This window comes from Engystomops pustulosus, chromosome 3, assembly GCF_040894005.1.
Source record: "Engystomops pustulosus chromosome 3, aEngPut4.maternal, whole genome shotgun sequence".
NCBI classification, from domain to species: domain Eukaryota; kingdom Metazoa; phylum Chordata; class Amphibia; order Anura; family Leptodactylidae; genus Engystomops; species Engystomops pustulosus.
The window spans coordinates 83,021,518-83,047,685 of record NC_092413.1 but is presented as its reverse complement, the minus strand read 5'-3'; the positions used below and the strand labels follow the sequence as shown (position 1 = coordinate 83,047,685).

Here is a 26,168-nt window from a genome sequence, read left to right as displayed (position 1 = left end):
CACCGGAGTTCACAGTTCGCATTGTCGGACTCTAATGCACTGTGCCGCGATTTACTAAGATTTAGTGGTACATCCAAGTGCTTGGGCTTGCAACACAATTTAAAAGTTAAATCCCGCGGTCACACTGAATCACGCCGACAGCACGCACCCTAATTTGTGCCGAATGGAAGCCAGCGCAACTGCGCCAAAAGAAGGGTCACGTCCAAAACAATCGCAACGCACCGACTACTTACATACCTGTGCAAGCACAGTCCGAAAAGATTGTGTCGCAAAGCCTTGGTAAATGTGCCCCACTGTCCTACAAACAGTGATCCCAATTTCTCACTACACCTGGACCTTGGTTCCTCCTGCATTAAGGATTAGTTTGCATGAACCTCTTACTAGGTTAAGCGCATCTGGTGTTTGATTGAGGATTGCATGTCTTTTTCTTTTTTTTCTTTCCTATTCTGTTATTTGGCACAGTTGTTTTCTTATATTAGTTGAATGTTTTTTGTCCTTTGAAAAGTTAACCAAAACATATTAGGCTCATCTTCCCCCTGGCACATGATTGCTGATAAAGGAAACCCCTGTTGTGATAAACCTCTCCTACAATGTGTACTGTACTATGAACCTACCAGTATGTGTGACATTGTCAAAGCTCTGGTCCTATAGACAGAAAATTATTTGCAACTTACAATGGATTTCCCTATCTTCTTCATACAATTATGGTCTCAAATTACATTTTTTTTACCTTACAATGGTTGTCCCTGGACCATTTATTATTGTACCCTCAGGGGCTACTGTATTAAAAGCAAGATATGCATAGCTGCATGCCCTATATTTAACAATGTAGTAGTGCCAGCTTCCCCCCTTGCTGTACAAATGACTGACCTCAGTGACTTACCATATCACATCAGTCTGTGTTCTGGTCACCATTGAGGCCAGTGATTGTTCCAAGGGTTACTTGCGCAGATACAGCCCTCATTTCCACAACAGAAGTGGCTTGAGATATAAAGAATCTAGTCGAAGGGGAATCTACTCAATGATCATTTTCTATTTCCATGTCTGTAGAAAATCTATATTTTATCTTTATAGTGTGATCACAATCAGACATTCAGGATATGTACAGTGCCTCAGATTTTGTTCAGTAGTATCTGCAACTTTTTCTGCCCATATGTAAATATTGCAGGTACTGTGGAGGTTACAGTTTTTAGTTACATTCAATATAGTTTGGTCAGGCAAGACCAAAATGTTCTTTGGATGCCATTCTACATACAATGTTTGGAGGCCAAAATGTACCAAAACACCAAAAAGGAGGAATGAAAGGACAAATGCATTAGACATTAGAGACATTATTAAAATAATAATAATATAAAAATCTGTCATCTACCCGGATAATGGTAAAAGAAACAAGGGTGGACATTTCCGCAAGACAGTGATCCCCGCCACACCGCCACAGAGACTATCAATAGAAAGAAAATTAAGCTAAAATAACCTGCCCTTAATCTAATAGTTCCTTAAGTTCCTATGGAAGGAACTAAAGCACATAGAAGAAGTCCAAAGAACCTTAAAACGGGTGACATGTTCAATACTCATTTCACCACCTGTGTGTGTATTTCTAGCATACATAGATTCTCACACACATCAACAATGTGTCATGCACACACATCTACAATACATTCTCTGCTGCATTGAACAAGGTCGGGCACAGCAGGACAGGGGTTGTGTCAGCCAGCGCTTGGAGATGCTGGAGCTGTCTGCCATCTGCTGGTGAAAAGTGATATTCTCCTATAAAAAGCAGATGGAGGACAAAATTTGTTCCGACAATAAATAAACTTTCTATAACATCTCGGGTTTGCAGTATTGGAACTCAACTGTATTGTAATAGTGGCTCTAGAATGTACTGTCAGAAAGCATCTGAGTACGGTTGTCAAGCTCCTGAGCTCTTCTTAGGATAGGGCAAGTAATGCAAGTCTTATCCACCTCAACAATAGCAATAGACCGCAACCTCTCACTGAGGGGCCCCCTGAAAAAGTTGCAAGGAACGTGTCACGCTAATCAAACATAAGAGCACAAACCAACAAATGTAACACTGTACAAGGCTGAACTTTCCAAACATTTTGCAAAGCCACTCCAGTAGCCCCAGGCATATGTGAAATTGATGTGCCCAAAAGTACAACACTTTTAAAAAAGTTGTCACAAAGACAGAGAGATTTAGGTTACATATTACACATTGTTGAATTTTTATTCTTCTAGGGAGATGGGAGTAAACAACAAATCCACAAATTATAGAAACTTTTTGCAGGTTGATTTGGTTGTAGTGATACCACATTATGTTATGTCTTACTTTTGACATAGAATTACATCATGGCGATCACCCGGGCGATCACCGTTGGATCCCGGCAGTAACAGCCGGGATCGTCATAGTGACTGCAGCGTTTATAGTGCATTGCCAAGGTGTTGATCGTTGCCATGGTTCCGATAAGTAGCCTATAGTAGCAGCCTGTTAGGAGTCCTCTTACTGAAGGATGCTTAGGCTGACTGTAATATGCTGCAATACATTAGTATTGAGGCATATTACAATGAACAAGGGATCAAATGATCACTTGTTCATGTCCCACCCGGGACAAAATAAAATAGTAAAAAAAAAGTGCAATAAAAACAATTATTGAAAAAGAATAAAAGTCCCCTGAAGTCCCATCCCATACAATAATCAAATAAAACATAAGAATTGAAAATCACCCAAAAAGCACAACCTATTGGGTATCACAACGTCCGTAACAACCCATACAATAAAATAAAATTGTCACTGAACCTGTTAGGTGAATGCTATTAAAAAAAAAACACAAAAATTATGAAATTTTCACATCTGACCTCATAAAAAGTGATCAAAAAGTAACATTTACCCTGACATGATACCAAGAAAAAGTACAGCTTGTGCCGCAAAAAATAAGCTCTAAAACAGGTCTGTAAACAGGAAAATATAAATATTCTTACATGGTGATATAAAAACAAGCAAATTTCTCACAAAATGGGGCAGATTTACTTACCCGGTCAATTCCAGCTACACTTTTTTTTTTTTTAATGCAGCGTTTTTTCTGAATCCGTCAGGTTTTCGTTCGGCCACGCCCCGATTTCCCTCACGTGCATTCTGGCGCCGATGCGCCACAATCCGATCGCGCGCGCCAAAAACCCGGGGCAATTCAGGGAAAATCGGCGCAAAACTGAAAAATTTGGGTAACCCGCCGTAAAACCACGATTCGGGCCCTTAGTAAATGACCCCCAATGAGTTTGCGCAGGATCAGGGACATCGAAAATCATACATTCATTGGAACATGGGGATAAAAGTCACAGCATAAAATGTCAGGTATAGAACCTCCATATGCCATCCTAATCAAAGAAACTGTTGTAGTATATGAAGAATTAACAAATAAATAGGCAAAACAAGGAAACAAGCATTAAGAAGGGGGTGTGAGGGGGGAGGGGAAACGTAAAAGGAATGGGGAGCCCGTAAGGCTGCGCTGTTGAGGTCTGGAAGGACAAAGGAGCACTCTTTTTATGAGCAAGTCTTGGAATTCCGGGGAGCTTATGAATATTTCCCAAGGGGGCCACACAGTGTTCATCTTCCCTGGATCTGGATAGTTGGCTACCAACTCCTCCATTCTACGGATATGCTTGAGTTCCTGAATCCACTCGACTGTCGTGGGAGATTGTGGGCTTTTCCAAAGTCTTGGAATAACCTTGTGAGCTGCTGTCAGAAAATGTCGAAGGAGACCTTTCTTAATAGTAGAGATGTAGAGACCTTGTTCCAAAAGGGTTGGAGAGCTGAGCAACCCCACCAAATATGAAGTAGAGTACCCACCACAGCGGCAGCACACGTCTGAAACTTTGGGGAAAATTCTGTGAAGCCGAGAGGGGCATCTATACCACCTAGATAATAGTTTATAGTTCTTTTCCTGAGCGTTACAGGGTAGCAGCATCTTTGCGAAAACAAAAAGGCCTTATCCAACTCTGCATCCATTAGTTGGACACCCTACCAAGGCTGGCATCCCCCAGCAACAAGCCACCTATGGCGGAAAACGTATGGGAAGGTGAGGAGGGCAGTTTAAACAGGGCCTCTAAGGCCGTAGGGGATGACTCCAAAGCAGAGTGTTCCGGGTCCGCAGTTGTGTATGATTATCAATTGTCTGTGCTTCAGCCAAGACATTGGGATATCGGGATGTGAGGCCTTCCAAGGACTCCATTGTAGCAATGGATTCGCCATCAACAATCTGGCCTAGTCAGATGTCAGAAGAAGCCTCCCAACAGAGGAACCTCTGTGTACCCATGCCGGGAGGGAAGGCGTGGTTATGAAATAATGGAGTCAATGGGCTGTCCCATGCAAAGAAAAAGTATGGGGAGAACAGGGATTGGTCATTTTCGTCATTTAATACTTTGTGATAGTTTAATTTTTGGCCAAAATTAATATACTGTCTAAAAAACATTACAGCTTGTTAATTACACCTCCATTTTGAACTTTAAAAAAAATGAATAATTTTTAGAAATTATCAAAACTTTCTATTACTTTGAAGTGCAATGTGTCATGAGAAAACAATCTCAAAATCCCCTGGATATGTTAAAGCGTTACAAAGTTATAACCTCCTATAATGACACAGGGCAGATTTTAAAAATCAGACTTGTTCCTAAGGCCCTAAAATGGCATAGACACAAAGGGGTTAAGGTCCCGACCACAGCATTTCAATTGGTTTGAGGTCTTGACTTTGACTGGGCCATAACATCACTTTCTTTTTTTTCTTTCTTTTTTTTAATAAGATATTTCATAGTATCATAGTTTATACGGTTGAAAAAAAGACACCTGTCCATCAAGCTCAACCGAGGAAGGGAAGGGATAGGATGAGGAAGGGATTTAGGGGAAACAGCGCCTGTGACCAGCGCCTAAGGCAGGCTATTCCACAGATTGACAGTTCTCATAGTAAAAAGTACTGTCGCCTCTGGTGATTTAACCTTTATTTCTCCAAATAAAGACAGTGCCCCCTCGTCTTTTGATTTGATTTAATCTGAAACAACTTACCACCATATTTTCTTTATTTTGTTTTATTTTTGTTTTAACACAATACAGAGGCAAAGAAACTCTGTCCTCTGATTCTTTCCTTTTTAACCATACTATTGTACATTTGGTCAGTGCTTGGAATGTCCTGTTTCCTGGACCAGTTTGGGCCAAGCTTTATCTGTTAAATAGCTTTCCTCATGTTTCACTGTTGAATATTTTGGTATAAGGAGGTGTTCATTGCAACATAAGAATTGCAGTTTTTCCAGACCTTGTGACTGCGAAACAAGCCGAACTTATGTTCGCATTATTATTTTAAGAGAAGGCTGTTCATGTCAGAAACGCCTTAAAGTATCGAGCCAAATTGAATTTCATTCATATTTATGCTAACATATATTTTTATATTGTAGCCCAGAGGAGGAATTGTCCACATCATCCAGTGATGAAGATGAAGAAGAAGACAAAGCTGTAGATGAACTCCTAGGGAAGGTTGTGTGTGTTTCCTTAAATATCGGAGACAAAAAGAAAGTCTCATGGGTTCCAGTGTTGGTGAGTGTCTTTCTTTCCTTGAAGCTTTAGGTTCTGTATAGCAGTTGTTGCAGCATAAAGAAAAATAGATCAGGGAAAGATTACTGAAATAATAGTCTTTTTATACCATGTAAAATATGTGTACATTGTAGAATAACTTGTGGACCTGCATGCTCCATTCACATCTGAGATATCGCAGTCCTTTAGAAGTGTTTGGAGAGGCAATCACACATTTGCACCACCGATTCATTCACAATGGCCACTAACAGGCCCCCTGTGATTTGTGTTCTAGTAAAGATAGCTGTCAGAATCACTACTGACCTGTGACTTGGTTAACAATTACCTTCAATGGCGTACTGACAGCCTGGGAAATGCATCTCATTGTGGTGTGTGTATCGGGAGGTGATGCTGGAGCTTTTAGTACATTAATTTAATATTTATTTTCTATAAGTGAAATGCAGTATTTCTTCTGAAACAATTACCATCATATGTGTTTTCCTCTAACAGGTGGTATCACCAGACTGCCGTGATGATATAGGTGTTAAGAAAGACTTTATTCTAGTCCGCTCTTTTAAAGATGGTAAATTGTAAGTAGAGTTATCATTTTCCATCTCGATGATGTATCATCTATACATTCTAACAGATTTTCTCATTTTAACAGCTTTTCTGTTGTAAGGACTGATATCCGAGATATTGGTGATGTCTCCTTAAAAAATGACTGTATATTAAAGCCAGGTAAGAAGAGTTCATGTACTTGACGTAAGGTGAACGTCTTGTCAAAATGTCAGCAATGATTGTAAAATATTATTTCTATGTGGCGCTGTCCATGGCGGTTATTTTTTTAAAGGTCTCAATTAAAACCAGATGAGCTAATTACCACAAGCCAGAAACAATACTGCAAGTGGCATACATATCTGTAACACAAATTACCTTTATCACTCATATTGATAACGGTGAAGCTGAATAGGCATTTTGTTTGCCGTGTCTACTTGGCTTGAAAAATATGAACACATATCCCAAATTCATCTACAGGTTGCCAAATGAGTACAGTGAGAAATAGAGGGCACTTAATTCCAACTAGGTGATGTACGTAAACCCTTTAAGAAAACGCTATATTGGCTTTTTACGGCGACCATTAGGCAGACATCTGATGTCATTCTATGCCGGGCTAACATAGGACATCATGTCTTGTTGCAGCTGGGTCTTGGATATGTTATCAAAGCTTAGCACCAGCGCTAACACTCATGATCTCATAAACTTTGATCCTGGGTGTTTAACTATAGATGTTTCTTTCACAGTCTGGCATGGTGTGATGATGCAGAGTTTTGAAGTGAGTAGTAAATTGGTTGTACAATGGCACAGGGAGGAGAGTTCAGCTCTGAAGTCAAGCTTGCCCCACCTTAGAAATACCCTCTCTGCTTTCTTAACATCAGACACCAAACTTTTGTAGAGACAATTACTTATATCCCTAGATTCATGGTCGTTGCCTTATTCTGAGTCAGGGAGAGCTTGACTTCAGCGTAGAACTCTTCACCCCCATTACTTTATACAGCCAATTTACATCTCACATTAACGTTGGTTTTTTTGGATGATGAAAAACATGCTTGGCCATGGAAGAAACATGATCTGGAAAATGTTCATATACTTGACAACATACTGGTAGTGGTTTATTAGGTCAGTTTTTGCTAGCACTTTAAATGATCAAGTGATCACATGTTAGTGTCCCTTGTGGAACTAAAAAAAAAAGGTTCAAAATAAATTCAGTAACATTGTTTTCTTAGATAAAATAAAAACAATTTCACCCAACCCTCAAAGTTTTATACAGAACAAAAACATGCACACTTACTTATGTTATTACAATATCTGTTAAACCTTAAAGCTGTGGGGAAAAAAAGAAAGAAAAAACGAATTTGGAATTTTTTTTTATCCTCTACAAGAAAGAAAAAATGGAAAACCGTTCAAAATGTTTTAGTTAAATTATAATTGGATATATGAAAAGAACAGCTATTTCCACAAGACACAATACCTCACACAGCTTAATATCCAGAAAAATATTAATGCTCACCTGAACTTTTTATTATTCTGTAATGTCTTATGAGTGGTGGTGGAGGTAACTTGGAAGGGATCCGACCCCTTACTAATCAAAAAATAATCCAAGCACTCCAAATTAACTTGCTTAAATCCTAAAATATTTTATTGTGGCTTTGTACATATATATGTATGATGTTTCAACTTGGAGTATTTATCAAACACAAGTGTCGCTGGATGAAGGGAGGGTATCAGATCAGTGTCAGGTATTCTGTCAAGGCGCAGATAGTATAGCATGTCTGTGCCTGGGAATAGCACTGCAGGGGATGGGGCCGGTGGCTTGAACTCTGCATGAAGTGGCTGTGTGGTGGTGGATGATGTAGCAGAACAGAGTATTTTGTGTTAACAATAGTATGGAGTGAAGTGACTTGAATAAGCAATCGGAGAAACACTTGTTCATGTCCATATCTAAGAAAGTTAAAAAAAAAAACAATTTTTATAATAAATTAATAAAGTGAAAGTCCTTATAGTAAGTGCCCTGGATTACGTGTAAAAATGTTGCTTGTAATCCAAGGTACTGGCGGTCCCCTACTTAAGAACACTCAACTTACAGACGACACCTAGTTACAAACGGACCTCTGGTAATTGATAATTTACTGTACTTTATCCTTAGGCTACAATAAACAGCTGTAACAGTTATAAGAGGTGTCTTCATTGAAGATTTATTGTTAATCCGTGTTCTTATTACAGCCCAACATTTTTAAAATCCAATTGTCACAGAGACCAAAAGAAATTTGGCTGGGATTACAATAATAAAGTATACAGTTCCGACTTACATACAAATTCAACTTAAGAACAAAGCTAAAGAACCTATTTTGTACGTAACCCGGGGACTGCCTGTATTTGTTTGTGGAAACTTCTGCGTTTCAATGATTTCCTTGAGAAAATCTTGCCTTGATATCAGAGCGCTTTGGATTACAAACACATTCCTGGAATTAATCCAAGGTTCCACTGTATATGTAATATATTCCTTTTTTTTCTTTTTTTCAAGCTTTAGACTATGCCATGGAATTCATAAGAAATAAAATTATACCTCCAAACTGGAAGGCCGAGGTAAAGGAAGAAAGCTCAGGTAGTGAAACAGAAGATGAGGAAACCAAAGATGACCAAGATGATAACAGTAGTGAAGAGGAGGCAAGTTTCTGTACTGTGTCTTACTGTTTTTGTAACTTAGTTGCCAGTAGATTCTTGTGTTGTCCCATCTGATATGGAGATGTCATAAATATGATAGTATCACTGATTGTAAGGGGAGATTTTAATAAATATAAAATATAACCGATTCAGATATTAATTAATCTGGTTAAACATTTCTGTGAAGACTCAAGTGTTTCCCAGCAACCCCATACATTAAAGTTCATCAAAGCATAGGACACAACCCTTCGTCTCATGCATTAGCTTTCTATCAGTGCAGTTTCACAACCTCGCTAATACAGGAGACCCGAGAATAGGATTCCAGTCAAATAGTGTTGGTGAGCACTAACAAGAGAAGCTGAACAGATCTGTTCCTGATCATATCCCCCCCCCCCCCCTCTAACTGCATCCTAACTACCTATAGCATGTACTCCCTCTCTAAATAGAACTGACCCAGATAGTGATCTACTGTACATTTAGAAAAGTTCAGCTAATAATTTACTTTCTGAATTTTATCTTCAAATGGTATTAAATAACTGTGAATGTAACACAAATGATGGAAATGTGTTGGTTCAGTTATCTGATTTATTTCAATCTATTTCCCTTTTGTATTAGGAGGAAGTGGAACCATTTCCTGATGAAAATGAAAACTTTTTACAACAACTATACAAATTTATGGAAGACAGAGGTGAGAGATTTGCATTAGCTTTGATGTTTGAGTGGGAGTCTATATGAGCTTGAAACTCCGATGGCAACTTTCCAAGGAATAACAATAATTGAATTTAAATAAAAATGACATAATTGTATAATTTAGAACCTTACAATTGTATCAAACATTAATAGCTTTATCCTTTTGGCAATGACTTTGTTTTAGTAGATCATTATTTCCCCCAAATACAGTTGGTCTACTGGGGGTGCAAAGTACCCTATCTGTACCTGTTATGAACATAGGGGAAATAGATACGTAGAGTCCTATCAGTCAGCAACAGGACTCATTTTTCCACTGAATCTCAATTTTGCTTAAATACTTTTTTTTCCCCAGGAACACCTATTAATAAGAGACCTGTGCTAGGGTACCGAAACTTGCATCTTTTTAAACTGTTTCGTCTTGTACATAAACTTGGAGGATTTGATAATGTAAGTATTTATTATTTAGAATTTTGCTGTGTTTATATTCTTTAGTATGATCCATAACATTATAGTTTTTCTGTTTTATTCTGTTTATAACTCTAAGATTGAAAGTGGAGCGGTCTGGAAACAAGTTTATCAAGACCTTGGGATTCCTGTTCTAAATTCCGCTGCTGGCTATAATGTTAAATGTGCATACAAAAAGTAAGTGTAATGGGGCTTTTTGTACATAGTTTTCATTCATTGTTGTGTTTGTACTGATTACTATATATAGTACTTCACTGTAAGCGTTAGTTGACGTTGATGAAACAGATATAGTGACGGTATTTATAGGCAGGTGGTCCATGTGCAACATTGGGGCACATTTACTAAGGGTCCGTCGGACGTATTTTCATCGGGTCTCGCAGTTTTTTCCATTTTGTGCTGAATTGCCCTGGGTTTTTGGCAAACGTGACTGGATTGTAGTGCATTGGCACCGGGTTGCATGCAACACAAATCGGGGGGGCACACGATCTTAGTGAATCGTTGAAGACCCGAATTCTCATTGAACAACGCATAGCGGAGATGGCGACAGGTCGCGTCCCCCATTGTATCTAAATTCCCCATAACACTGTGGTTATATAAATAGTTCTCACTTGCAAGACATGATTCTAATAACACACAGATAATGAATACATATGTAACAATTATTAATCATAGTTTTTCTTCATGCTTAGGAGCACCAAAGAATATCTTTATCTGATGGTAAATCAAGCCTCCCCCAGCACAACACAAAGGATAAATTATTATAATCAAGTCACTAAAAACTAGGATGTGTTAGTGTTTTTTTTTGCCCTCTTTATGGCCACTCTCTGCTCTTCTCAATAGATTAGGATCCTGCACTAGGAACCTCCCCCTTTTAACTATGAATATAGTTAGTTTTTCCAAACTGAACAACCCCTCTAAATCTCCTCTACATGCATCCTGGTTTGTTTTACAGATATCTCTATGGTTTTGAAGAGTACTGCACTTCCACCAACATTTGTTTCCAGATGGAACTGCCAACAAAAGTTTCAAAATCGAATAAAGACACCATCCTGGAGAGCAAGATTCCCCCGAAACAAGAAACTGAAAGTGTGGGAAATCCAAAAAAAGAGGACAGGGAACAGAATGACATTTGTAATAATGCTGATGATGATTTGACATTGGAAGAAAAGGATATTGTAAGTCATGTAATAAATAAATAATTTCCATGGAAAAAATACATAATGTTGCTATTAATGGGTTACATCCAGGCGTAGTGTAGCCCATGTTTCACTGAGTATATATAGTTATATCTGTAGCATCTACCATGTGGAGATCTCAGTAAGCTCCACTAAAGTTTTCCCTTCTTGGTTAATTATTGGACGTTTTAAAGTAATCTTTTATTTTGTGAAAATTCTAAATCTATTCCAGCTGCCCTCCACTACACATGAAGAAAGTAATAACTACAGTGCAAGTAATAAACCCTAAGAAAAGCAGTTGTTGGTTTTTTGTTTGTCTTCTGGTTACTTCTTCCATATGTTGTGTCTGCTGTTTTTTTTTTTCATTTTAGACTATAATGGCGCAGTTATATGCTTTATTGCTTTCTTGTCACTGTTTAATGCATTACGTGACATCCAAGGGTGTTATCTAATTTTATATTTTTTACACTAGGTCAAAGATACAAATGATCCATGTCAAAGTGAGAGAGACTTAAAAGAAAAAGATGAAAGCATTGCAGATGATCAAATTAGAGTACCAGATGAGGATGAGGTCCATCAGGAGCAAGATATGGAGTGTACTGCAGAGAACAAAGAAGAGTAAGACTCCTCTTTCATAAAACTGTAGCCCCAATGTTTTTCAGTTTTAGTTGCATTTTCTGTATCACTTCATCATTCCCTCACATGGAAATTTCTAACAACTCTTGGTAATGGTACTTCAGTTTATTGAGGTTTGTGGATACTTGCACAGCTCTCACAAAACACATAAAACCATGATTGGTGCAGGGGTGGAACGGGAAACTGGGGATGCAGACTATTTGCACGCAGCTACTCTTAAGCCATGTAAATAGACTTAACTTTTTCGCTGCTGACATTGACTTGAATGGAAAATGACCATGCATACAGAACACACTCTTCTGTTCAGGCTTGTCACAGAAAGGTGGTCAGTAGACTCCTATTCTTGGGAAAGGTGTGGAACCTGCATATATCATATGTAAGGGATAAGATCTGGACTTTGCAACACCTTAAATAAACACATTCGTATGGATTGTCCAGATGCAACTTTCCACACTCAGGCTGTGCTGTTCTTTTAAGAAAGAACTGAACTATCATAAAATTTAACATGTGAACATTTAGCATGTCCACTCTTGGGAAAATTATTAACTGATTAACTGTCTGTTATGTTTTCCCATTATAGAAAATATTTTTCAATGTAGAGTGATGAACTTTAAATGGCCGCATGCTTATGTGGTCAGCAGCAAGTGCTTCTCATAAGATCAATGTTGATCTCTTGCCTTCTTGGCATAGTGTTAACACGCACCTGAATGCTTCATACCAGCAAACTGCCAAAACTTATGCTTTTAAAGAGATGGTTACACTTAATGATAATCAATTAATGATGGGGATTTGATTAGTAGCACCTGGCCCATATTGGCATAGGAATCTGTTGTGTAATGTTCTTAATTAAATCATTATTATTATATTCGGATATGTTAAACGAGTAATTAGTGCTGCAGGTCTGGCGGCTCAGTTGAGTTGTTGCACCAGTTACAGGTTTCAGCAGTGCCACAGAAACCGCAGAATGCTGCTGTTCTACACTGTTTTTGTAACTTAATGGTCAATAGGATTTCGGAAGTTACTGTAACAACATAGCTCACTGTGTTGCGCTGTTTCCTAAACTTGTATGTACCTTTTGAGTTTTATAGCTGTGGTGTAGAACAGCTATGTTTAGCAGTCTTCTTATCTGCTGAAATAGAAATATAACTTGATACAACTTTATCAAATTGAAGTTATAGGCACCCACAGTGTGTTAAAATACATTTGTACCTTTCTTCTGAAAATATGTGAAAAATATATTTTAATAAAATCTCTTCAAACCTAGAACTCATTTAGTGAACAAGGAGGATGAAGTTATGGAGAGTAATGCTGAGATCAAGGCGGAAGATAATGAAGAGGAGGCAGAACTTGAAATGTATGCAGCTGGCATCAAAGGACACATGCGGTATGAATGTGGAGAGAGAAATGAGAGTATTTAATGCCTCAATGTATAATACAGACCTGGTGTACTGAAGACTACCATAATAATGTGATGATCACAAATATGAAAGGGAGTGCTCTAGTCTTAAAAGATTGATTCTGATAATATGCAAATTGTCTGCAGGGCTTTAAAGGGCATCTACCACCAGCATAAAGTACTGTATGAAATGAGCTTGAGGGGATCCAGGCTCCATAGGTGTTAATAGAGCCTGGAGCCCCTCAGGCTCATATGCATACAGTCTTTCATCCTGGTTGTAGCTGTCCTTTAAGCATGCTCTGTGGGCACATCTGCTGTTATGGACTGACTGTGGCTTTCATCACCACAAAGTTTTTGTTTGCTAAATAATACTTTAATAAATACTGTAATTTAATACTGAATTAACTAACTTCATTTTAGATATGAAGAATTTGTAAAAGCTGACAAGACCATCAGACCAGCAGATAAAAGTGTACCAAAAATAAAGCATAGAAGAAAAATTAAGGTATTTTTTTGTTTAACCTCTTTGTCTCTGGTAGAATTTTCGCTTGAAATATTGTTCTTTCTTGATGTTGGAATGAAAACTAAGCTTACACTAAGCGCACACCTCTCCTGTGGTTCTCAGCATCCTAGATTACATGGTTGTTTCTAAATTTTGCAGCCAGTTTTGGCTACGTGGATCTCACATGTTTCCTTGTTAATTGAATTCTCAAAGTGTTTTGAATTTCTGTGATTCTATAAATACGTTTTTGCTGTAAATTGATCTGGCTGGTATACAATTACATTACAGTAGTTTATCAAGCTTAGATCCACTCTCACCTCATTCACCTATTGTTTGGCTATGCTGCTCTGGAGAGTGCTGCATCTTTTTCATTATTTACCAGGTACACCTAGGAGATTTTCCCTATAAATGCAGCATTGTCCCCTTTACTTGAATGACAACAAGTTAAAGGAAATATTTAGGTATGGTGAATACATGTTGCTTCACCCTGCACCATGCCTGTGCATAATACAAAGCTGTGTCTGTGGCCAGTTCTAGGCCTCTACCCATAATCGTGTGCATGAGGCCTGAGGGTTAGGACCCCGACCTAACACATACTTTGTCTTAGTGAATAAGGTAACAAGATGGCATATGCAAATCATTTTCATTCTATTTTTTTTAGTTTTCATGATTTTTCTATGTATTCATCTACACAGAAAGTGTAGTACTTTTTTACCCAATGGTGGATTGCTTAAATCTCAGGATTTCAAATCATAAACGCTAAGGACTACCTTAAAGAGAACCTTTCCTGTATACAACCAACTCAAACACTTTTCATCCTTCTATAGATACGACTCAAAATAATATTTTCACATCTCAACTGACAGAATGGTGAAACCAGACTATCTGTTCAGTTATAGGACCAGCCATCTGACCAGTAAAAAACTGGAAATATTCATATTGCTTATAAACAGAGGGAGCTAAACAAATAATTCAGTGGTTCCAGAATAAGTGGAATAATATGAAGCAAAGAGTTTGGTTGTTGAAGAAAGTAAAATGTCTTCTTTAACCCTTTCCCTGCCATGGATGTATCACACACATCCTCAAAGCGTGGCACCTCTATGGCATGAGATACGTCCTGGATTCTAGCAGCCATAATTTTGGATCCCTGGCACCTAGAATCTTAGGGGGTGTTGTTCTCTGAATATTATACTGAAAATTATGTTTCTATGTGGCAGGGATCTAATATTCATTTTATTAACCCTCTCCTAACAAGAACAATTTGCTCTCTGATTGTCCTGTGTTGCGTGATAGTTTTTTTTTTTACGTAAATTGAGAGAGAGGCTGTGGCTACAAATTAACACCCCATCCCAGAACTTGTCAAAAAATTGTATGTTACACAAAAAACACACACACACGTTTTTATTTCACACCATTCTCCATTTTATGAAACATGTAAGGTTCCGTTATTGCACTATTATTACAATGGCACACATATTTCACCCATCTTAAAGTGACCTTTGTCATTGCTTGGTTTATGGATATGAATATTTTTTTTAATTTGGTTACCGTTGTGTAAGGGAGTGTACAATAATTAACCTACGTGATTCTCAGTGCAATTTTCTGCAAAAATTGTTTGGCACAGTCCATGGATTTAGGATTTAATGTTCCCTTTGCTGCTTATTTTGGTGATTGTGTACATGTGGAGTATATGTAAACCCCAAACATCCCGTAAATTTTAATGCCTTTTTAAAAAAAAGAATTTGTGTTTGTCACAAAGCAGCATGACTGTAGTACAGGCTGTCCACTGTTGTTTAAGACAAATGCAATCCCCAGGTTGTCTGCTTTCAAAAAGTCTATAGGTTTTAGCATGTATTAATCTTTTTAAAGGGGTTGAAGGACTATTAGAAAAATCTAGCAGGTGGAGCGGGGAGGGCTTTAAAAAAAAATAAACCTTTACTCACCACCTCCTGCTCTCCTGGTGTACCACGGTGTGATTCGTTTGTGCTGTTTGCTTGTTAGCTAAATTTTACACTTTGATTCAAAGTTGCATGAAGGTGCCTATGTCTATTATCCTCTTAATGCATTTTTGCTTTTAGAAAATATATGATTTGTAGGGGTTTCGTATAAGTCAGTTTAGTATGTAGTCAAAATTGTAAAAATTGCTCCGTACAAATTCCAAACAAAATTTCCCAAAACTGGGCATTCACATTTAATTTAATTTATCTGACATATTTTCTTTAAAAAGTCTCCCTGTTTGCAGATAATTTCCTATAAATGTGGCCATGGTGTCTTTTAGAAACCAGATAACTGGCCTTGGATACGACCACCCGCACTGACATGGAGGCCAGACATGCACTGTTAATTCAGCGTACATACCACCGGATTTTTTTTTGTGTCTTTGCACAATCACTCCTGCAAAGGTGGGCATATCCAAGGACAGCTGACCTCCATTTCTAAGGGACCATAAGACTAGAATTTATGGGAAATTATCTTCACACAGGTACATTTTTTAGTGGTATCCATTAGAGGAAATGTGTGTTTGTGGGAGATTTATTAAATTAAAAGTGAATGTTGATAATACCCCTTTTACTTATGCTTTAATTTTCCCACATTTTTGCATGTACTACTTTTTAGTTGTTTGATAAAGAAATCACCTAAAAGAGAAATACTGCTTTCTCTTTCCTAATCTTTTTTTAAAGAGCAAGATGGAAACAGATCACAGCAGATCAGGAAAGGATGAAAACTGCCCAAAACAATGCAGACTGTTTTCAAGACCTTTATTCCAGCCATGTGATTTGGACGAGTCACCATTTGATTCTTCAGAAAGTAAAAGTACTGGCCCGGGTCCATTGAAGCCATTAGAAATTACTTCCATTTTGAACGGTCTTCAAGGTATGTGTTTTAAAATATTATTTGGGAAAAATAAAATCTTTACAATGAAATAAGATGATCAGATCTCTGCAATAGTTCACAGATTAATACCTACTGTACAGCTAAAAAGACAGAAGAATAAGCTGTCGTGTGTATACTTTAATCACAACTGACGAGACTTTTTTCTCAGCGTATGGCACAAATATATCCCACTGTGTGCCTATACAGAGGGATACGTCTCCCTGGTTCCCTCCCTCAACTCTGAATGCAAGGGGAGGTTTGAACACGTTGTTGCATGGCTGGAGCTCTAGCCGTGTCCACAGCAGCTGTTCTTCACAGTCTACAGTGCATGAAATGGCCCGCAGCTGGGAATGTGCTATGCGCAGATGACCTGTAGTCTGCACCGCACACAATGTCCCCGGACGTGCTTGTCATGTCACACAGTGTTTCCACAGTGATGTAACTGTCCTTATATGGACAGTGACATCACAGGAGTCCCCCCTTCTGCAAAGCGACGTATCTGGAGGATGGAAAGACTTAGCTTGCCACGTCTTTTCATCCTATCTTTTACATTGCATATGTCATATACTGTGCAGACGGAGGCAATAACTGTTCCTCTATCTGCCAGTGTATGTCAATTCGTACGCTCAGCGGATACCATAAACATGTTGTGAACCCAGCCTAAAATAAATATTCCTGGACACAGTGTAATCTTGTATAATTACATATGGGATGAACATAATGTTGTACAAAAAAAGGCCTGCCCTGAAAATAAGATGTAGCAGGATTTTTCCGATTTTTTCATATTAGAGTTAAAATATAAACACAAGTTTTAAAAAAACTGCTATATCTTCTGAACCTTAGCACTTAGAAATACAGTTAATCTTAACTCTATTCGGACCGCCCACTGATGTCAGACGTCGCTGCAGTTTTCTACTGCTCCCACGCTAGCCTCAGGAGCAAGACCCGATCTCCAGGAGTCAGAGATACCCGGAGACACCTAGGAGTAGGGAGATGCGGTTCCGCTCCGCTCCTTACAGCATCACACTGAATGAGCTTGATGCATAGGGACACGTGACCATCGGGTCTAAAAGGGTTAAACAGAGCTGCTGGGTCTAATTAGACTCAGTACAGCTCTGATCAGAATCCCCTGTGACAGATGATCATTTCCCCTGTAACTGAGGCTCTTGGAAAAAAAAATAATAATAATAAAGTAAATATGGGGGACATATAAAGTAAAAACACACATAGACAAAAAATATTCTTAATATTTGTAAAAATACAATGACATTTCCCCATATAATAAAAAAAATCCCCCGCTACACTACAAAAAGCACAAACATACTCCCCCCGTTTGCCCGACAACATACATATTATATATCAAAACAACCAAAATAAAATAGGGAATTCATTAATAATGTTGATTTTGCCATGTGTATAGCAGAACACAACGTGTCAAGTACTTGTGTAGCTGATGTCTGTGTCTGACACATATGTATAGGAGAGCACGTCAGGTACTTGTGTAGCTGATGTATGTGTCTCTCACAGGTGTTAGGAGAAGAGAACACGTCAGGTACTTGTGTAGCTGATGTCAGTCTCACATGTGTATAGTAGGAGAGAGCATGTCAGGTACTTGTGTAGCTGATGTCTGTGTCTCTCACATGTATATAGGAGAACAGAGCATGCCAGGTACTTGTGTAGCTGATGTCTGTGTCACACGTGTATAGGAGAACACGTCAGGTACTTGTGTATCTGATGTCTCTGTCTCACACATGTGTATAGCAGAACATGTCAGGTCCTTGTGTATCTGATGTCTGTATCTCACACATGTGTATAGCAGAACATGTCAGATACTTGTGTATCTGATGTCTGTGTCTCACACTTATGTATAGCAGAACATGTCAGGTACTTGTGTATCTAATGTCTGTGTCTCTCACAGGTGTATAGGAGAGGAGAGCATGTCAGGTACTTGTGTAGCTGATGTCTGTGTTTCTCACATATGTATAGGAGAAGAGAGCATGTCAGGTACTTGTGTAGCTCATGTCTGTGTCTCTCACATGTATATAGGAGAACACAGCATGTCAGGTACTTATGTAGCTGATCTCTGTGTCTCACACATGTGTATAGCAGAACATGTCAGATACTTGTGTATCTGATGTCTGTGTCTCACACTTGTGTATAGAAGAACATGTCAGTTACTTGTGTATCTGATGCCTGTGTCTATGTGTGTTTTTATAGGAGAACAGAGCATGCCAGGTACTTGTGTAGCTGATGTCTGTGTCTCTCACATGTGTATAGCAGAACATGTCAGGTACTTGTGTAGCTGATGTCTGTGTCTCTCACATGTGTATAGCAGAACATGTCAGGTACTTGTGTATCTGATGTCTGTGCCTCACACATGTGTATAGCAGAACATGTAAGGTACTTGTGTATCTGATGTCTGTGTCTCACTCATGTGTATAGCAGAACATGTCAGATACTTGTGTCTCTCACAGGTGTATAGGAGAGGAGAGCATGTCAGGTACGTGTGTAGTTGATGTCTGTGTTTCTCACATGTGTATAGGAGAACACAGCATGTCAGGTACTTGTATAGCTGATGTCTGTGTCTGACACATTTGTATAGGAGAACATGTCAGGTACTTGTGTAGCTGATGTCTGTGTCTCACACATGTGTATAGCAGAACATGTCAGATACTTGTGTATCTGATGTCTGTGTCTCACACTTGTGTATAGCAGAACATGTCAGGTACTTGTGTATCTGATGTCTGTGTCTCTCACAGGTGTATAGGAGAGGAGAGCATGTCAGGTACTTGTGTAGCTGATGTCTGTGTTTCTCACATGTGTATAGGAGGAGAGCATGTCAGGTACTTGTGTAGCTGATGTCTGTGTCTCTCATGTGTATAGGAGAACACGCCAGGTACTTGTGTAGCTGATGTCTGTATCTCTCAAATGTGTATAGGAGGAGAGAGCATGTCAGTTACTTGTGTAGCTGATGTCTGTGTCTCTCACAGGTGTATAGGAGAACAGAACATGTCAGGTACTTGTGTAGCTGATATCTGTGTCTCTCACATGTGTATAGGAGGAGAGAGCATGTCAGGTACTTGTGTAGCTGATGTCTGTGTCTCTCACAGGTGGGGATGAATTCCTTGTGGGCTGCTCCTACAGGTAGTGGTGACAAAATTAGTGACAGAAACCTGATGACAGGTGCCCTTTAAGTAAATTGTGTTACGAGCACTATTAGATTTTACTTAAAATTAACCTTTCACCAAATGTGGGTTTACATTAGGTGACAGGTTTACTTTAAGTGAAGTCTACTATATATTACCGTATTTTTCGGACTATAAGGCGCACCATCAATAAATGCCTGCTAAAACGTGTAGGTTCATACATGAGGCGCATCGGATTATAAAGCACACCTGATTGTAAGGATGAATGACCAGCAGGTGGCAGACCTGTGCAGAGTTCAAGGCAGCTGTTGTCTAAGTACGGTTCATATATAAGGCGCGCTAAACTATAAGGCGCACCTTTGATTTCTGAGAAAATCAAAGGATTTTTTGTGTGCCTTATAGCTTTGTTCGAACTGCAGTACTCCACATCTACTTTTTTAATGGGGTTATTAAACTTATAACCCCATCAGATACTGTATAATATATATTTTCTAGAATTCCCTTTTATATGAAATCTCATCCTTTTACCAATAAAATTTTTTTCTCTAAAGTCATGTGAAAATGCGCAGAGATGAGTCCGATTTAGATGCTGCAGAGGGATTGCCACTTCAGATGCCCGTATCTTCACTATAGTACATAGAAACATGCTTTTGTCTCATATTAAAAATAAGAATCTCATATTTTAGATTACCCCACACCAGGCTTGTGGCTCTGTGAGCTACAGAACCAGAGATGCAGGCAGAAATAGTTGTAAATGTGAGCTGCAGGTATAGAACCAGTTCCAGCCTTTTTTTTTTCATTGCTTGGCTTTCTGATTTTGTAGCTCATGGAAATACAAGCCTGATAAAATCTAAAATATGACATTCTTAACTCTAATAAGACAAAGGCATGTTTCTATATATTATAAAACCTCTAAACTTGACTCATCTAAATTTGACTCTTCTCTGCTCATTTTCACATGACTTCATACCCTAGCATTTCCCCTGAAAAGGTGAGTATTTATTAATGTTTAATTTTTTTACTGTCTTTATACTACAGATTGATCTTACTATAGCAGCGGTACTACAGTATATTTTTTCTATATAAACAAATGCATTACTTATTACAGCTACTGAAAATTCTGCAGATGATAGTGAAACAGATCAAAAAGCAAGCATTACTAAGAGTGACATGACTACACAAACAGAAGGAAAGTGTGTTACGGGGATGGAAGAAAATTATTTCAGAGTAAACAACAAAAAATTAGATTTAAAACACTCCATGGTGAAACAGGAGAAGGAGTCTTCAGACGACACTGACTCTGAACTGGAGCCTCCAAGACAAAAGAAGTTTGTAAAAGACTTTGTAGATAAGGTAAACAAATCACAGTCAAAATGTGGCAAGAAAAAATTTGTCGATTGCGGAAAACCAGACTTAAAGGATGACAGTAACAAATCCAAAGAGACAATGGATCATTTTGAAATTGACACCATGACTTCTTCCTCTGATGAAGAAACTCCAAAACCAAAAGGTTCTCTTGTAAAAAAAAGTAGCAGCCAAGATGAGAAGAAAAAACCTTCAAGAGCGTCAAGCTTCTACACAAGCATATCCGATATGCAGGACAAAAGAACCAAGTTATTAAATTATTCTGAGGAGAGACTAAGGGCGAAAGAACGCAAAGATGTTTGGTCAAGTATTCAAGGACAGTGGCCTAAAAAGACTTTGAAAGAACTTTTTTCTGACTCTGATACAGAAGGAGCAGCATCGCCACCTCATGTAAATCGAGAGGACGCTTCACTTAATTCATCTGCCCAGCCAATCAAAGATGAAGATAGGGATTTGTCAGTAGAATTTCTAAAACCTATAACTGATGCTATTGAGTTGAAGCCAGCTGATGAAAAACAGATGGAGTTTGATGATAAAAAAGTTGACTTCCCCAGTAGTGGCAGTAATTCAGTACTCAATACACCTCCTACAACGCCGGAGTCCACCTCATCTTCAAGTGAGTACCGAAGAACACAATCAACAATAGAAAGCCTGGAAAACGTGGAAACAAATCAGGAGGAGGTTGAAAGCATGAAGAGTGACACAAATAGCACAATTGAAGTGGACAGTGTTTCTTGTGAATTACAAGATCTCCAGTCTGAGGGAAATCTTTCACCTACAGGATTTGATGCCAGTAACAGTTCCAGTAGTAGTAACCACTTGGACAATGAAAGCAAAGAAAAGGGTAAGTAGTAATTGGATCAGTTTGTACAATAAGTCACTTACTGTGATATAAAGTAGTAGCTTAATCAACATAATTGTTGTGAATGAGTCACCAAAAATGACCTATAAGCTAAGTTTTATGTTAAACATATTTTTTAAGAATATTTGAGAATTCATGGTACAATGAATGGGTATCTGCTGTTCACTAAATGCTGCTACTAGACCTCAGGCAAGATGGCAGCCCCCATAATCATGGACAAAAAAATCTACAATCGGTAAATGAGAGGAATGAGAAAAAAGTTCTATAATTTGTTGTATGATTTAATGCATCAAAACAAAAATTGGAGACACGTTCCCTTTAACTTTCAGTACTGTACATGGTTAGTTTCTTGTTCTTTCTAATTATTTATGTAATTAAAAAAAAGGGTAAAAAGGAGTTGTCTCCAGAGAGACATGATGGGTAAAAAGGGTCTACCATGTAGCCTCCAGATAAAGGTGAGTGGACAAGACTTCCCTTTTTCTCATGCTGCTGCCATCTTGTTCTAAAAGTTGGCTACTGCATAACGTTTATGTTTTTTTAAAATTGTGAATGAAAAATAATGTAATATTGCCCCAAGTTCTTCCTTTTTAATGCCCTGCCCTTCAGGATTGAACATAAAACATCAAAAATGATAATGCCTATCCTACCAGCCACCCACTGCTTTGGGTTTCCAGTCACAAATCAGAAACGAATCAAAATCAGGGTGTTCCCCTCTATATAGAATTTTCTCTTTTTAGTGTTGTCTTGGAAGTAGTCTTCAGGATATTTCTATTGTTAACTGGGTGCTAATTTCTACTACACTTTTATGTGGCTTTCTAGGTAATTCCTTTATTGCACGGGTCAGGAACTTTTTTGTCTGAGAGAGCCATGAACACCCATATGCACTTCCTCCCTCAGCAGATGGGTAGTCACGGCACATGCCCCCAATAGATAGGTAGTCACAGCACATGCCCCCTCAGTTAATGGGTAGTCACAGAACATGCCCCCAATAGATAGGTAGTCACAGCACATGCCCCCCAGTAAATGGGTAGTCATAGAACATGCCCCGCCCATCAGTAGATGGGTAGTCACAGCACATGCCCCCCCCCCTCAGTAGATGGGTAGTCACAGCACATGCCCTCAATAGATAGGTAGTCACAGCACATGCCCCTCCAGTAAATGGGTAGTCACAGAACATGCCCCGCCCCATCAGTAGATGGGCAGTCACAGCACATGCCCCCCCTCAGTAGATGGGTAGTCACAGCACATGCCCCCAATTGATAGGTAGTCACAGCACATGACCCCCGGTTAATGGGTAGTCACAGCACATGCCCCCAATAGATTTTAGTCACAGCACATGCCCCCCCCCCCCAGTAAATGGGTAGTCACAGCACATGCCCCCCCCCCCTCAGTAGATGGGTAGTCACAGCACATGCCCCCCCCCCTCAGTAGATGGGTAGTCACAGCACATGCACCCCAGTAGATAGGTAGCCACTGCACATGCCCCCAGTAGATAGGTAGCCACTGCAAATGCCCCCTGTAGATAGGTAGCCAAAACACACGGTCCCCAGTAGATAGGTAGCCACAGCACATGCCCCCAGGAAATGGGTAGTCATAGCACATGCCCCCAATAGATAGGTAGTCACAGCACATGCCCCCCAGTAAATGGGTAGTCATAGCACATGCCCCGCCCCATCAGTAGATGGGTAGTCACAGCACATGCCCCCCCCTCAGTAGATGGGTAGTCACAGCACATGCCCCCAATAGATAGGTAGTCACAGCACATGCCCCTCCAGTAAATGGGTAGTCACAGAACATGCCCCGCCCCATCAGTAGATGGGCAGTCACAGCACATGGCCCCCCTCAGTAGATGGGTAGTCACAGCACATGCCCCCAATTGATAGGTAGTCACAGCACATGACCCCCAGTTAATGGGTAGTCACAGCACATGCCCCCAATAGATTTTAGTCACAGCACATGCCCCCCCCCCCAGTAAATGGGTAGTCACAGCACATGCCCCCCCCCCTCAGTAGATGGGTAGTCACAGCACATGCCCCCAGTAGATAGGTAGCCACTGCAAATGCCCCCTGTAGATAGGTAGCCAAAACACACGGTCCCCAGTAGATAGGTAGCCACAGCACATGCCCCCAGGAAATGGGTAGTCATAGCACATGCCCCCAATAGATAGGTAGTCACAGCACATGCCCCCCAGTAAATGGGTAGTCATAGCACATGCCCCGCCCCATCAGTAGATGGGTAGTCACAGCACATGCCCCCCCCCCCCTCAGTAGATGGGTAGTCACAGCACATGCCCCCAATAGATAGGTAGTCACAGCACATGCCCCTCCAGTAAATGGGTAGTCACAGAACATGCCCCGCCCCATCAGTAGATGGGCAGTCACAGCACATGCCCCCCCTCAGTAGATGGGTAGTCACAGCACATGCCCCCAATTGATAGGTAGTCACAGCACATGACCCCCAGTTAATGGGTAGTCACAGCACATGCCCCCAATAGATTTTAGTCACAGCACATGCCCCCCCCCAGTAAATGGGTAGTCACAGCACATGCCCCCCCCCCTCAGTAGATGGGTAGTCACAGCACATGCCCCCCCCCTCAGTAGATGGGTAGTCACAGCACATGCACCCCAGTAGATAGGTAGCCACTGCACATGCCCCCAGTAGATAGGTAGCCACTGCAAATGCCCCCTGTAGATAGGTAGCCAAAACACACGGTCCCCAGTAGATAGGTAGCCACAGCACATGCCCCCAGTAAATGGGTAGTCACAGCACATGCCCCCCAGTAGACAGGTAGCCACAACACATGCCCTCCAGTAGATAGGTAGCCCCATCGCATGCCCCCCGGTGGCAATGGCGCCTGGGTCCCACAAAGGACGCAGGCAGCGATAACATCCAGTGACCAGTGCTGTGTGCGTCTTAGACGCGAGCCAAATGCAGTCATCAAAAGAGCCACATCTGGCTCACGAGCCATAGTTTCCCGACCCCTGCTTTAATGTATCTGCTTCTAAAATATTAATAGATAGATAACCAAATAATTAATCATGTTGTTAATAATAATAATTAAATAATAATTCATTTATTTATATGGCGTACACAGATTACGCAGCGCTACACAGAGCTTTCCAAATCAGTCCAATTACCAATTGTTTCACAATATTTCTAAGAATTGCGGCAATATTTACTCCTATTGTTGTTTACCCATCTCCTCACATTGATACTTCTGTCACTTTTCTCATAGTATTGCTTTCTCCTTTTATGCATAAATATGTGTCTTACACCCTACCTGATGGAAGAGACTTGAGTAGTTACATGGTACAAGAGTCTTTTTCCTTTGTATTTTTAAAAGTTTTTATGTCCCTCTACACTAGAGTATACATTGATTTTAAAACACATTTTGCTCACATACTTTCACTGAATTAACATTTAAAAAGTCACATTTTTGTAGTTGTGCTCGTAAACTGTTAAACAATTATTTGTATTTCTGTTTATTATTATTATGAATAGGCCAAAAGAGACTAGCAGAAGACAGTAGTGACCATAAACAAAATTGCACAATAAAGAAGCTGAAAAGAAACCATAAGTCAGCAACTCAAAAAAGGAAAATGAGTGAGTTGTTTGTTACTACATGTATATGTACAGTTGGATATTGTGTTATGATGTTCAAATAATTTGGTTAACCTGCACATCTTCAAGCTTCCTGACAGATTTTACCAAACACTACATAACACACACAAACACAAAAATAAAAGAATAATCGCAGCACTCCTTTGAATATATAATGCCAAGTGAATAGTTTATTTGCAAGTAAGGGATCATATTCAAATTAGTGATGTTTCGGCCAAACATAGGCCTTTGTCAAACACAGATCGTAGTAGGGAACAAGTTTGGCTGCCGCATGCCCTCAGGTATTGACACAGCGTGTCCGGGAATAGCGTGCTGACACGCTGTGTCAATACTTGAACCCATTCGGTGCCAGCCAAACTTGTTCCCTACTACGATCTGTGTTTGACAAAGGCCTATGTTTGGCCGAAACATCACTAATTTGAATATGATCGCTTACTTGCAAATAAACTATTCACTTGGGATTATATATTCAAAGGAGTGCTGCGATTATTCTTTTATTTTTGAAGTATTTGGGGTGGGAACCCTAATCCTACCTAGCACCCATAAATTTTGAGGTGCAACCGCACATATCTATTGATTACACACACACACATTCACAAATTTTGGTATTCATTTGTTTTATTTACACATTTTATTTTATTGAAAACCGAATTATAAGAATAG

General features: G+C 39.5%; 1 protein-coding gene across 2 annotated transcripts in view; it reads left to right on the top strand.

The window, feature by feature from the left end:
- The window catches only part of ARID4B (AT-rich interaction domain 4B), an 87,937-nt gene that overhangs the window by 50,609 nt on the left and 11,160 nt on the right, over positions 1-26,168 (top strand). The window contains exons 8-21 of one of the 2 annotated variants that reach the window (XM_072141251.1): positions 5,437-5,575; positions 6,062-6,141; positions 6,216-6,289; positions 8,634-8,776; positions 9,389-9,461; positions 9,816-9,910; positions 10,008-10,105; positions 10,881-11,103; positions 11,576-11,721; positions 13,004-13,093; positions 13,556-13,640; positions 16,319-16,511; positions 20,766-21,866; positions 25,386-25,487. In XM_072141251.1, the coding sequence (XP_071997352.1) occupies positions 5,437-5,575; positions 6,062-6,141; positions 6,216-6,289; positions 8,634-8,776; positions 9,389-9,461; positions 9,816-9,910; positions 10,008-10,105; positions 10,881-11,103; positions 11,576-11,721; positions 13,004-13,093; positions 13,556-13,640; positions 16,319-16,511; positions 20,766-21,866; positions 25,386-25,487 (2,642 nt within the window). Of the gene's footprint in view, positions 1-5,436; positions 5,576-6,061; positions 6,142-6,215; positions 6,290-8,633; positions 8,777-9,388; positions 9,462-9,815; positions 9,911-10,007; positions 10,106-10,880; positions 11,104-11,575; positions 11,722-13,003; positions 13,124-13,555; positions 13,641-16,318; positions 16,512-20,765; positions 21,867-25,385; positions 25,488-26,168 lie in introns of both variants that reach the window. The other variant, XM_072141250.1, reaches the window with a different exon arrangement.